The sequence below is a fragment of the Pan paniscus genome, chromosome 6 (assembly GCF_029289425.2).
Source record: "Pan paniscus chromosome 6, NHGRI_mPanPan1-v2.0_pri, whole genome shotgun sequence".
In the NCBI taxonomy this organism is placed as follows: Eukaryota; Metazoa; Chordata; class Mammalia; order Primates; family Hominidae; genus Pan; species Pan paniscus.
The window spans coordinates 153,070,413-153,085,428 of NC_073255.2; the positions used below are offsets into that span (position 1 = coordinate 153,070,413).

General features: G+C 37.5%; 1 protein-coding gene across 2 annotated transcripts in view; it reads left to right on the forward strand.

Moving 5' to 3' along the window:
- TES (testin LIM domain protein) overlaps positions 1–13,808 on the forward strand; it is a 48,491-nt gene extending 34,683 nt beyond the window's left edge. For both annotated transcript variants that reach the window (XM_003808656.7, XM_063606357.1), the window contains exons 3-7: positions 4,035–4,287; positions 5,177–5,512; positions 6,779–6,994; positions 7,337–7,495; positions 12,319–13,808. In XM_003808656.7, coding sequence (XP_003808704.1) covers positions 4,035–4,287; positions 5,177–5,512; positions 6,779–6,994; positions 7,337–7,495; positions 12,319–12,507 — 1,153 coding nt within the window. In that variant the 3' untranslated portion in view covers positions 12,508–13,808. The remainder of the gene's footprint in view (positions 1–4,034; positions 4,288–5,176; positions 5,513–6,778; positions 6,995–7,336; positions 7,496–12,318) is intronic.
- Positions 13,809–15,016: the final 1,208 nt, after the last annotated feature.

Sequence of the window (15,016 nt, forward strand, 5' to 3'; positions counted from 1 at the left end):
AGCATGTCCCAAGGCTGCACAGAGCAAGGGATCCCTGGGCCTGGTCCACGACGGCATTTTTCCCTCCTAGGCCTCCAGGCCTGTGATGGGAGGGGCTGCTGTGAAGCTCTCTGACATGCCCTGGAGACATTTTCTCCATTGTCTTGGTGATTAACATCCGGGCACCTTGTTACTTACGCAAATTTCTGCAGCGGGCTTGAATCCCTCCCCAGAAAATAACTTTTTCTTTTGTATCGCATTGTCAGGCTGCAAATTTTTCAAACTTTTATCCTCCGTCACCTCTTGAATGCTTTGCTGCTTAAAAATTTCTTCCACCAGACAACCTAAATCATCTCTCTCAAGTTCAAAGTTTTGCCCCTGCCTACAGATTCTAGGGCAGGGGCAAAATGCCACCAGTCTCTTTGAATAGCCAGAGTGGCCTTTACACCAGTTCCCAACAAGTTCCTCATCTCTATCTGAGACCACCTCAGCCTGGACTTCATTGTCCATATCACTATCAGCATTTTGGTAAAACTCATTCAACAAGTCTCTAGGAAGTTCGAAACTTTCCCACATCTTCCTGTCTTCTGAGCCCTCCAAGTCTCTAGGAATTTCCAAACTTTCTCACATCAACCTGTCTTCTTAGCCCTCCCGACTGTTCTAACCTCTAGCTATTACCCAGTTCCAAAATCGCTTCCACATTTTCAGGTATCCTTATGGCAGCACCACACCCTTTAAAGTACCAGTTTACTGTATTTATTAGTCTATTCTCGTGCTAATAAAGACATACCTGAGACTGAGTAATTTATTTATAAAGGAAAGAGATTTAATTGACTTACAGTTCAGCATGGCTGAGGAGGCCTCAGGAAACTTACAAACATGGTGGAACGCAAAGCAAACATGTTCTTTACATTGTGGCAGCAAGGAGAAGTGCCGAGCAAAAGGGGAAAAAGTCCCTTATAAAACCATCAGCTCTCAAGAGAACTCACTCACTATCATGAGAATAGCATGAGGGTAACAGCCCTCATGATTCAATTACCTCCTACCACATCTCTCCCACGACACATGGGGATTATGGGAACTACGATTCAAAATGAAATTTGGGTGGGGTCACAGCCAAACCATATCACTGAGCCTTCCCTTTACCATCACTATGTCCAAATAAACCACTAAGTTTAGTCAGTTTTTTGTTCAAGGAGACCTCAAATTTCTTCCTTTCTTTTCATCTCCACTGTTGAATACTCTAACCCAAGCCATAGCATATTTTACCTGGACCACAACAATAACCCTCCAAGATGTAAATTCCATTTGTGAAGTAGTGGCAGCATCCTGTTATTTAGAACCATGCCATTGCAAACTGGATGCATAATTAACATGTTAGCTTGTCTCCCTATTGCCAGTTATGTTTCACCCCTAATCCATTTACCACATGGCAGATATTGTGATATTTAAAATTACAGATCTGATCATTTTATTCCATTACCAAAAAGCCTTTGCTGCTTCCTGATTGCTCTTACGATGAAACCCAAATTCCTTAATGTGTTCTATGAGCCCCTGCATGACTTCATGCCTACCTCTCCAGTCTTATCACCCTCCTATTGACTCATCTTCCTACAGTCATACCAACCTCCCCTGGTTATGACACCTAAGGGGACAATTTCTTTGCTAATTCAGGACCACTGCAGGTATTCCTCTTTATACCCAATACTAGAGACTTTTCTTTCCTTTTCTCCTCCCCAGATACATACCCACATACACAATTTACACCTATGTTTCATACATCGTCCAGATCTCAACCTAAATATCATCTTCTTATGGGGTCCCTTCTTCACGAGTTTGAAGTCAAAATTACACCCTCTCAAGGGACCCTATACTTTCTTTCCTATCACAAATGAAATTTTCTCTGTGTGTGTATGTGTGTGTGTGTGTGATTATTTAATGTCTATCTCCCACCAGAGAGTAAGTTCTAGAAATCAGAGACTAGGCCCTTTTTTTTTTTTTTAGCACTATGTCCTAGTGTCAAGTACATTGCTTGGCACATGGGCACTCGTGTATGTTGCATGAATGAATGAATGTCTGTGTGCCAGACCAGAGTGAAGGAGAGAACATTGTCCTTGAACTATAAGAAACACCATGATGGCAGAGAGCACATGGTAGGTGGCAATAAGTGTTTGAAGAAATAAAATAAGGGAAGGAAAGAGAAAGGAAAAACAAAGGGAAGGAAATGGAGGGCAAAAGAAATTGAGAAAAAAATGAGAAAGGCTGTAAACCTAAATCTAGGATTATAGTCTTTGATGGGAAAAGTTTCCCTGTCTCTCACTAAAAAAACAAACAAACAAGAAACCTTGGATAATGGCTATAAAATGTTAACATGCAATAAAGTACAAAGCCTCTTGCTTAAATAAGGAAACACATATAATTTTTGTGGTTTTATTTAATTCATTTCTTTTTCTTTATTATTTATTTTATTCACTATTGGGTGACAGCATAAGGAATATCAGACGGGGTTACACTCAGACATGTCCCTTTAAGTGTGCACTTTTTAATCAGTCTTTTTTTTTAATGGTACAATTGAAGATGTCTATTATTGGGGCCATCACCACTTCTTTCAGTGAATTCATTGAAAAAGTCTTGGTTGGTTTTGATAAAAATCAAATGAATAATTGCTTCTCGTTATCATATCAGAAATGCAGATGCACGTTTGGTTGACAAAACACACTGAATTTGTTAAAATACTTAGAAAATTCAGTTGAAACGTTATGGTTCCATCTAAATCACAAAACTTAATTCAGTAATTTCCAAAAATACATTATTAGTGACTGATAATTCTGCTGCTTTCCTCTTTTTTTCAACTTCCATTTTAGGTTCAGAATGTACCTGTGCAGTGCAGGTGTTTTACGTGGGTAAATTGCATGTTACTGAGGCTTGGGTTATAAATGATCCCATCACCCAGGTAGTGACCATAGTACCTGAGAGTTAGCTTTTCAAACGTTTCTCCCTCTCACCCTCCCCACTCTAATATTCCCTAGTGTCTATTAGTTCCATCTTTGTGTCCATGTGTACTCAATATTTAGCTCCCACTTATAAGTGAGAATATGTGGTATTTGGTTTTCTTTTCCTGTATTAATTCACTTAAGATAATGGCTTCCAGCTGCATTCATTTTGCTTCAAAGGACATGATTTCATTCTTTTTTTATGGCTGCATAGTATTCTATGGTTAATATGTTCCACATTTTCTTCATCCAGTCTACCATTGATGGGCGTCTAGGTTGATTCCACCATGTCTTTTCTATTGTGAATACTACTGTGATAAACATACGAGTGCATTGTCCTTTTGGTGGAACAATGCATTTTCCTTTGGGATTGCTGGGTTGAATGGTAGTTCTAAGTTCTTTGAGAAATCTCCAAACTGCTTTCCACAGTGGCTGAACTAATTTACATTCTCACCAACAGTGTATAAGCATTCCCTTTTCTCTGCAACATCTGTTATTTTTTGACTTTTTAGTAATAGCTATTCCGACTGATGGAAGATGGCATCTCATCATCGTTTTGATTTGCATTCCTTAATGATTAGTGATATTGAGCATGTTTTCGTATATTTTTTGGCCATATGTATATCTTCTTTTGAGAAATATCTATTCATGTCCTTTGCCCATTTTTTAATGGGGTTGTCTTTTGCTTGTTGAATTGTTCCTTATAGATTCTGAATATTAGACCTTTGTCAGTTGCAGGATTTGCAAATATTTTCTTCCATTCTATAGGTTGTCTGTTTGTCCTGTTGCCAGTTTCTTTTGCTTTGTAGAAGCTCTTCAGTTTAATTGGGTCCCTCTTTCAATTTTTACAACCTAGCTTTTAAAAGCCTTATCAAGCAAAGTCGTGTTTTGTTTCCTTCTTGCTTAAATTTATGGATACTTATTCTCTCTCCTAAAAAAGGACTTGCCTTTGCATACCATGATATAGAATAGGCCTAAAAGTATTTTATGAACTACAAATGTATCAACATAAATATCAATTAGGTACAATTAATCATTTTCTACTTATTTTCAAAATTATAGAAAAATATGTCGTAACTGCAAGTGTGGCCAAGAAGAGCATGATGTCCTCTTGAGCAATGAAGAGGATCGAAAAGTGGGAAAACTTTTTGAAGACACCAAGTATACCACTCTGATTGCAAAACTAAAGTCAGATGGAATTCCCATGTATAAACGCAATGTTATGATATTGACGAATCCAGTTGCTGCCAAGAAGAATGTCTCCATCAATACAGTTACCTATGAGTGGGCTCCTCCTGTCCAGAATCAAGCATTGGTAAATAATATGGGGACAGAGAGTTTCTTTATTGAAGTTCCTGGAGTATTTATTTGGGGCAGTTTCTTTGATGACCTAATCAACTTCACACGTCCCAGATCTGTTATTCTTCCGGGGTTCTCATTACTTTGACTTCTGATTCCTGTTCTAGTCTTTTGAATGTAAGACTAGATACTTCATAAAATTTTTCCAACTCCCTAGATATGTTTACCTTTTTGAGGGAATGGTCTAACGTTCTTAATAATTAGATGGAAATCAGATGTTTTATATCAATCTAGTAACTCTTCTAGCTTAGTCTTGAGAGGATTTATCTTAAGATGGTAAAGAAGAGAATTTTTGTCATAGTTTAGAACTGAAAAAAATATTCAACATTATCTTTGTGTTTTTTTCATTTCCTTTATTAATACTATATAAGACCAAAAAGATCACAGTTTTATATCAAGCTCCTTCCACTATTATAACAACCAAATGAAACATTTGGAAGTCTTTTAAGGTTAGTTAAATCATTAAAGTGAATTTTGCGATATCATTTTTTATGTGATAAAAATGTTCCTGGTCCTACAGACCATTCCAAACATGTCTGCCTAAAAGTTTGTGTTTTCTTTCAATTGTACATTTGTTTATTTAGCTTAAGTAAACAGTAGTAACTCAGATCTTACAAACTGAAAAAATATATAATTTCATGGAGAAAAAGTGTTACTTTTTACCCAACTAAATCTATTTAGTGTACCGTTTTTGAGTTTTAACTTCTTAATATACTGTGAGGGTGAGTTGCTACTATTGGATAGAACCCACTTCTTTCTTAAGTAACTTGCTTCTGATGTGTGTTATAAAACATCACACTGCCTAATGGCCAATCCCAGTTAACATTGGCCTCCTTGTGGTTCAGGCCAGGCAGTACATGCAGATGCTACCCAAGGAAAAGCAGCCAGTAGCAGGCTCAGAGGGGGCACAGTACCGGAAGAAGCAGCTGGCAAAGCAGCTCCCTGCACATGACCAGGACCCTTCAAAGTGCCATGAGTTGTCTCCCAGAGAGGTGAAGGAGATGGAGCAGTTTGTGAAGAAATATAAGAGCGAAGCTCTGGGAGTAGGAGATGTCAAACTTCCCTGTGAGATGGATGCCCAAGGCCCCAAACAAATGAACATTCCTGGAGGGGATAGAAGCACCCCAGCAGCAGTGGGGGCCATGGAGGACAAATCTGCTGAGCACAAAAGAACTCAATATGTAAGTAGAGTGGTCACACTGTTAGCCCGATTTGTATACTTTACAGAATTTTTTTCCCTTACTTTGAACTTTTTTGGGGACTATTCCTCTGAGTTTCCGAAAGGGAATAAGTATGGGGAATAAATAGGATTTAGATTCAGTTTAGACTTCCCACAGAGGGTCATCGTGTTTGAAACTTCTGTCTAAAGCCAAATTTTCTATGTATTTATTATCAAGGATAATTGTGGATAGTGAGTTTTATGTACAGACAGTAGTTGGTATTGGCATGCTGATCAAAGACAGCATTATTGTTCTATAGTCTGTTTCTAAACATAATCTTGGTATTAATTGCTTATCTCTGCTGCCCATAAATAGGAATATATGCTTAGGTTAATTCAGTTTTGCTTGTGAGAACATGCCTAAAATTCAAACTTAAATTTAATTTTTGTGGATATATAGTGAAGCTTTTTTTTTAAGTCTCTTCTAAAGGGAGAAATTGAAGTATTTTGCTAATGACTTGAAGGTAGCAGGCAATTATGACACAGATGAACAGACATAAGAACTAAACCTGCTGTAATATATTCCTCATAGCTCCAGTTAGCACACCAACCAATAAGGCTTAGTCCTGAAAAAAGAGCACTAATAAGCCCTGAGGTGATAGTTTTAGAGAATCTACTTAAAATTGACCTGAAAATTACTATTTTCCTTTTTCCATAAGTGAGCTTAATTCAGGAAATAATGCCTGTTACACACAGGGTGAATGAAGTAGATTTGAATAGCCTGGAGAAAGCTGAGATTCCATTTCACAGAATTATTAATACGTTATTATCTACATCGACAAATTTGTAATTTCAGTAGAAATTATGTCTCTTCAAAGTTGTTTCTCTGAATTTCTACTGAAGTCAATGATAAGAAATGGCAGTCTTAGCTGGGCACAGTGGCTCACGCCTGTAATCCCAGCACTTTGGGAGGCCGAGGCGGGTGGATCACGAGGTCAGGAGATTGAGACCATCCTGGCTAACACGGTGAAACCCCGTCTCTACTAAAAATACAAAAAAATTAGCCGGGCGTGGTGGCAGGCGCCTGTAGTCCCAGCTACTCGGGAGGCTGAGACAGGAGAATGGCGTGAACCCAGGAGGCGGAGCTTGCAGTGAGCCAAGATAGCACCACTGGACTCCAGCCTGGGCGACAGAGTGAGACTCAGTCTCAAAAAAAACAAAAAAGAAAGAAAGAAAAGAAATGGCAGTCTTCTAATGACTAGGTTGTTCTGGATGGCTTCCTTTTCAGTCCTGCTATTGCTGCAAACTGAGTATGAAAGAAGGCGACCCAGCCATCTATGCCGAAAGGGCTGGCTATGATAAACTGTGGCACCCAGCTTGTTTTGTCTGCAGCACCTGCCATGAACTCCTGGTTGACATGATTTATTTTTGGAAGAATGAGAAGCTATACTGTGGCAGACATTACTGTGACAGCGAGAAACCCCGATGTGCTGGCTGTGACGAGGTATGTTCTATGGGACCACCTGCATGCTGGTGCCCTCTTAGACCCTCATATGGTCCCTTTACCTAGAAGGCAACAAGACTTGACCAAACAGCAGTTGCTCTGTTTACATCCAAAGAAGTTTTAAAAAATAAACTTCTGATATCATTCATTCTGTCTGTGTTAATTGGGTTGACAAATGAAAGACTAGAAATATAAAAGATTGATTTAGACTAAACTAAGTGATAGCATAAGTTCAAGCTTTAGGTTATCATTTTCAAACTTTAGACCCTGAGAAAGTATGTTGTTACAGATATAAATCTCTTATTATATAAAAATCCGTCTTTATTTTTATCTTCTTCCTAGCTGATATTCAGCAATGAGTATACCCAGGCAGAAAACCAGAATTGGCACCTGAAACACTTCTGCTGCTTTGACTGTGATAGCATTCTAGCTGGGGAGATATACGTGATGGTCAATGACAAGCCCGTGTGCAAGCCCTGCTATGTGAAGAATCACGCTGTGGTGAGAAGTGTTCTAAGGATATGGTTGCCTCAGCCTGCTTTAGGACTTGAGTTTATGCTTTTCTTAAAGCCTCTTACAAATGGGAAACAGAAAGCAGTCCTCCTAAGTAGAAAGCAAATTATTCCTACCACAGGGTGTTAAAATCAAGGCAATTCAAAAACAATGCATGCATTGACTATGAGCCACCTCAAGATTTCTACCTGTGAAGTTTACAATATCAATTATAGGTACTGCTTAATAATAAAATCCTCACTTAAAAAAATTCTTAATGGGAATGAGATTGTTTTATTTTCATGGTTAGCAATCAGATTCCATTTCAATAAAGGTGTCTAGGGGCTATTGATATTCTTTAGCTCTATTTGAATATGATGCTTTCTGTTTGTGTTATTGGACCACCCACTGGAATTTTGTTTTTGCTACCTGGAGATTGTAAGATACCTATTTCTTAAACCCTCATTGAATTGATTTAGCATAACAAAACTTGGCCTGCATATTTAGATTTTTGTGTGGGCCAAACATTCCAATGTGAAAGTATATTTTTTCTTGCATTTACTCTGCTTACACAGAGCTGCTGTTGTATAATGGCCAAGTGATGGTAATGTAGATAAAGGGTAAAAAGTTGACCATAGATGGTAAAGTGTATAATCCAGGAGTATCCAAATAGACATTTACTTCTTTATATGCAGCAAAACACATATGTGTTAATGGTCCCCTGAGCTATCAAGTAAAAGGGACTCCTGGCTAAGGAATGAAATTACATATGGTTTATATAGTTATAAGAGTGTGGTACTGTGAAGATAAGGTAACAAGTTTTTATGTCAATGCCAATTTTCAGCGTTCACCCATTGCCCCAGATACAGTTATTCGTTCTCTATCAACTGTGCCTCACCAATATATTTCACATTCTTATAATTACAACCATTCTACTTTAGACCTTTTTTGTTGTTGTTATTTTGACTATTGCAGTGGTCTCAAATTTCGTTCCTCCACTTTCATTCATCTTGCTCAAAAGCTACCCACCATAATGATGGAAAATTATCTTCCTAAAATGCAAATTATTAAACTTTTAATAGATCTAGCCCCTTCTTGCCTCTCCTGTCCCTTCTACTAGTTATCCAATGCAAATCATACATTTCCACACGTTCACCATCATTTTCTAGTTTACACACTGTTGTCTTTTGCTTACTCCTAATAGTTTTTCTAATACACCGTACTTTTCCCTGTTTTACCTGACTGTACCTACACATTTATTCCTTTAGATTCAGTTTAGGTTTAACTTTTTTTTCGGAACACCTTTCCTGATTCCCTATGCCCAAACTCCACCATTTCCTCCAGACTCTCCATGTTCCCAATGGTGCATGTGTGGGTGGGTGTGTGGGGGTGTGTGTGTGTGTGAATATCATTCATCTGTCTCCTTCACTAGACTGTAAGCAGCTGGAGGGTAGAGCTTGCCTTATATCTTGCTTTCTATATCTTCAGCGTCAGCACTTAGAAAATGTTTGAGTGACTGACTCGTGTTCTTAATATTTCTCGCTTTGGGGTTACCATGGTCATTCCTTTTCCTAGGGAACAAGACGTCAAATCACCATGTAACCTGATACATTATTTAGCTAAAAACTGCTTCAATGAATATTGTTGCAACAGTTTTTCTACAGACTAAAGGTATTATAATGTATACCTTTTTTTGCTGCTGTCTGACCTTTAGTCTCAAGGACTAGAATGTAACTCCATCAGGGCAGGGATTTTTTTATCTGCCTTTTCTATTCTGTTCCCAACACTAGGACAACATAGGTGCTCAATAAAAGTTTATTGAAACAGATGAAACTGCTTTTTTTTCTTTTTTTAGCTGTTACAAGCTTCTCTGTATTACATTGTTTCTAATCAATGGCAGGGTATAACCACAGATATGATTTGTTTAAATAAAAGAATTTTCAAATTATTTAGTTTTATAGCAGAGCATCATTTTGGCCAGGCATGGTGGCTCACGCCTGTAATCCCAGCACTTTGGGAGGCCAAGGTGGGCGAATCATGAGGTCAGGAGTTCGAGACCAGCCTGGCCAACATGATGAAACCCCGTCTCTATTAAAAATAACAAAAAAATTAGCTGGGCGTGGTGGCAGGTGCCTCTAATTCCAGCTACTTGGGAGGCTGAGGCAGGAGAATTGCTTGAACCTGGGAGGTGGAGGTTGCAATGAGCCGAGATCCTCCCACTGCACCCCAAGCCCAGGTGATTGATAGTGCGACACTCCGTCTCAAAAAAAAAATATATATATATGTATGTGTGTGTGTGTGTGTGTGTGTGTGTGTGTGTGTAGCATCATTTCTTTTATGTTTACTTTCTCAGTGGGATATACCATTGGCCTTTGCCTAATATTAAAATGAGCATACATATCCATTGCCAGAACAGATTCCAGCTAACAGCAAAGAGAGCTACCCACACAGCATGCTACATTATATAAAATTTGGAGAAGGTTATCTAGTTCAGGGCATTGATCTGCTTAGATCTTTTCATCTTAAAGAGAGAGAGAAAATACAAATTATTTTTAGACCTGAAATCAAGTGCTCAACTCCAAACAACATTTCTGAGAAAAAAAAAAAAGTACCTGGAAGGAAAAAACATGGCAGATGCACCTACTTTGTCTCTGTGTAGTCACTAGAACTCCATAGTTACCCCCAGAATTCACATCCGTCAGATTCACAGGACACTCCTGCAGAGAGCTCATTACAACAGGTGTCATTAGCTCTTTTACATCCTGTGTACAAATAAGAAGAGGGATTGAAGGAAATAAGAATTCTTTGAAATATTAAAGGTTTAGGAACATGGGAAGATCAAATGGCAGGCAGGAAGTGGTGAAGCACATCATCTCCCTGAAGGGTTCTGCAGTCCCCAGGCCCTCGGCGCAGCCTGGGCCAATTTTAGATTTTTGAGGAATTAGGGAACAGTAGATTCGACCTGTGATTACATGTCAGATTTTGAATGAATGGTAATCAAATTATTAGTAAAATGAAATTTTATGAAACCCCAAACTTTAATTCTCTATACCATTTATGTGTACTAATTATCTTTTTGCTTAATTTTCTTAATTTCATGTGTAATTGAACATCAGTTATCTCTTTTTTGTAAATTGCAACTGAAAATGTGTGTTTTGGGTAATTTTAAAAAATCACAGGTCTGAGAAAAAGAAGATAGATCATGGTCTGAAAGCAAGGGAATAAAACACACGGTGTATTTTACAAGAACACATTCAAAATACATAAACAAGAAATATTGGAAGACAGTTCTTATCACAAGGAAATCATAAATGTTTAAGGAGAGGGATATCCTAATTACCCTGATTTGATCACTACACTACGTATACATGTATTGAAACATCACATAGTACACCCATAAATATGTACAATTATGTGTTGATCATAAATTTTAAAATGGAAAGATTAATATGAAATGCAGAAAAGACAACATTCTAAATGCATAATAAAGCTATAAAAATATATACAAAAAGCAGTTGCTTGCATGGTGCAGCTGCACATTAGAAATGTGCTTGTAATTGAAACGTTCATTTTTATAGTATTCAGGAATAGTGTGTTGATCACACAAAGAAAGAATTTTCATTGTATCTCAGGGAAGACTGGGTTGACCTAACTTATAGATTACAGAGCTATAATCTCTGTAATCAGAAGCAATGTAACAAAAATATGCAGGTCTGAAATGGACATATATAACCAGGCCTCACTTCACTGCCTAAACCAATTACCCAGTGAGTAGCAGCCACATTTTGAAGTCTTTTCAAGTAAGGAGGCTCAAGCTGAATGACCTCCACTCACCTGTTCCCACCCCTTATCCCTCAGTAATTCCTGACAATCACATTACGAGACCAAGGGTGCTTAAGATTAGTCACTGTGATACCAGACAGTCTTGCTGGCTTCTTCACTTGTTATGAAATATTTAAAACAAAAACTTTAAGACAGCCATATTCATTCAGAACATGTATAAACTATAAGGCATGGACTATCCAGTGTTTCAGAGGTCCGAACTGGTTTTCTGTTTTCTGCTATAACATAGGTTATTTATTCATTTTCCTCATGTGCATGTTTGAATAAGAAGAAAATTTTGTGGTGTAAATGTATGTATGTTTGTGTATGTATATACATGTTTGTATGTCATGTATATATTCATAACATACTGAATGGTACAGGGATTGTAAGTATTAATGTTCTACAATATTAGATTACACATAAATTATGACTGATCTTATGACAGAATAGAAGCCAATTAACTACAAGTTATATTTTTAGTGCAAATTCATTTTTCTCAAACACTGTCAGTATTTTTAATTGAGTCCTTAATTACTTTGAACATGATTTTAATTTACTACTGTCTAGAAATTAGTGGTGTTAATAATCTCATGTGTCATAGGTAAGACAGGTAAAATTACCACTTCAAAGCTTTAATGAACAAGGAAAAATCATCTCATAAACTGTGTAATTACAAATGTGCAATCTAATAAAATACATCAGAACTAAGCACACTGCTTTGGAACTTCCCATCAAGACTTTCTGCCTTGAACGCCATGAAGTTATCTTACATGCATCAAATCACCTGTTTGGCCTTCACTCGTTATTTCTCAGGCTGCTCAGAATATTGACCTCCATTAACAGTTGGCCAAAAAGGTTAGCTAGAAGGCCACCCTCCGTTGTGTATTTCTGAGGTTGTCATTGTGAGTTTTATCATCTAAAGAAACATATTCAGTTTGTCCTAAGATGAAAATGTTACCATTACAGCTTGATCTCTCACCCTCTTCTCTTGTATTATTTCTTAATAGGTGTGTCAAGGATGCCACAATGCCATCGACCCAGAAGTGCAGCGGGTGACCTATAACAATTTCAGCTGGCATGCATCCACAGAGTGCTTTCTGTGCTCTTGCTGCAGCAAATGCCTCATTGGGCAGAAGTTCATGCCAGTAGAAGGGATGGTTTTCTGTTCAGTGGAATGTAAGAAGAGGATGTCTTAGGAGGGGGGCACCCAGAAGTATCGAGCCAGAGCTATCCAAAGTGGTCTGCATTTCTACTGTAAAATGCAATTTGAAAAAAATAAAACGCAAAAAAAAGAAACTGTAAAGGAAACCAAGAGATTTTGTTTAATTTTTTTGGCCATTTTTTCTTCATCAATTTTTTTTCGGTCTCAACTTTTAAACTTGGTTTAAGCATTTGATTTGTAAAACAGTAAATAACTGTATCTTTCCATAGCTTTTCAAATGTGAAATCATTTAGTTGGAAGCTTGGATCTCATTAAACTTCATGTCTCTATTCCATTTGTGCCACACACTTAAAAGTTAGTGTACTGAATGGAAAGATGAGCATTTCTAGTTCTACACTTCTTTTTTCCCCCTCATGTGTAAAATGAAAAGGAAACTAAATTTGCCCTAATACCAAGGCGCTACGTTTATTGCCTCGTCTTATTCACTGACCTTTGTAATGATACACAGTGAATTCTTTTTGACAAAGAGAAATGCAGTGTAGTATGCAGAGCTGCTGTTTTAATGCCTATGTATTTACTCTTTCCTGATTTAGGCAGAGGTGGCATTTTCTTTGTTGCATTTCTCTATTTTTTTAATGTACCCTACCTTCAGTATTCTCTTTGTAAGTTGGGGACTTCCATCTGTGGCCTTGAATATTTTATTATCACATGTGGCATAACAGTATCCACACTTTTTAGTTCTTTATTTTTTTTTTATTTTGAGCAATTCTCCTGCCTCAGCCTCCCAAATAGCTGGGATTACAGGTGCATGCCACCACACCCAGCTAATTTTTGTATTTTTAGTAGAGACGGGTTTTCACCATGTTAGCCAGGCTGGTCTCAAACTCCTGACCTCAGATGATCCGCCTGCCTTGGCCTCCCTAAGTGCTGGGATTACAGGTGTGGGAGCCACCATGCCTGACCCACACACTTTTTACTTGTATAGATGATTTTTGGCTTGGACATAAAAGCCAAGCCACCCATTTGCTTTTAATCCAAAGAACATGTATAGTTTTTGTACCCAGAGACTATGATTTATATTGATTGCACTTGCCTGCCATGATTTAGATAAGATTTTTTTTGCATGGTTTTTATTCTTTCCTAATGGAGCCTGTTTTATAATACTTCCAAGCCTGTCCATGGATATATCAAATGTCTTCACTTGTATATTTTCATGGCTAGGTATTTCTAATGTTTATTTTTCCCTGTGTACTTCTACACATAGCTATGCACTATGAAAATTAAATGGAATGAATGATATGTATATTACTCAAAATAAAGTTTCTTTCACTTTAATAATCATTGTATCTTTTTATTCATATCCTTTTTTGAGTGAAAAATGCTTCTGCAACTAAGCATGTGTTACAGCAGGGGGCGATGTCTCCAAGGATAAAAATTACCCAAACGAAAATAAAAGTCTGCCTCTGACAGGACAGCACAGAATCTAGACGTTTCATTATGGAGAAAAGATAAGGTTTATGAAACTTTCAAATCAGGACTTTTAAGTTTGGTCATGCAAGAGTTTTTTTCTTTTTCAAAGAAAGGGAAAGTAATTTTAATTAAAATTTGGGAGAGCTTATTTTCTATTCAGTTGGATCTAACAAGCCTTTTATACTTGGGTTTCAACTCTGGTTTCTTTATATGTAAAAAATATTAAAAGAAGAATTTTTTCATGGAAACTTACCGTGAGACAGAAAGCAAATGGGGAATAGTGGTAGACTCATGCTTCCTAATGTTAGCAGGCCATAATACTTTCTCCCTCAGTCTACAATTATTTCTGTCATAGTGGGAGTAGCAGTTTTCTCTGATACATACCCAGAATAACTTGACTTTTTTTTTTTCCAGCTCCTGTTTGGCCAATAGTACTTCTCTTTACATTCCACCTCTCCACTCCCCACCACCACACACACATGCACATGTGCATACCAAGCATACAAATTTACTCCTCCTGCACTATGCCTTCAACCATGCAAAAGTAACTTTTGGAGCTTGGATACGTGTCACCTTATCTAAAGTAATCTAATTCTGCATATAATTTTAGAAGCTAATATCACAAGTATCATTACTGTCTATAAAGATCGCTTTATGGTTGCTCATATCTTTATCTTAAATGGCAACAAATATATTTTCCACAGCATATTGTCCACAAAGTTGTACAACTTAACTTTTCCCAGACATGGCTAAGTGAGAATAAACTGAAACAGAACCCATCTGCTACTAACACGGCCAATTCCCTTAGGAAATCTGGGTTGCTCTTGAGACATACTAGCCTTCATATTTGTTGCATGGTACCTACATATCTCCCTTTCCTCCTTTTTTTTTTTTTTTTTTTTTTTGAGGTTGGGGGCGGGTGGCAAATGAGTTAGGGATTATTCTTTCTTTTCATTGACTAGCTGAAACTTCTATTACTGAAGTCTTCAAGCATAGATTTCCAAATTTGACTTTGAAGTATTTCAGCCCAATTTCACCAAAGGCAAGGGATTCATCACTGATTCATTCTCAAG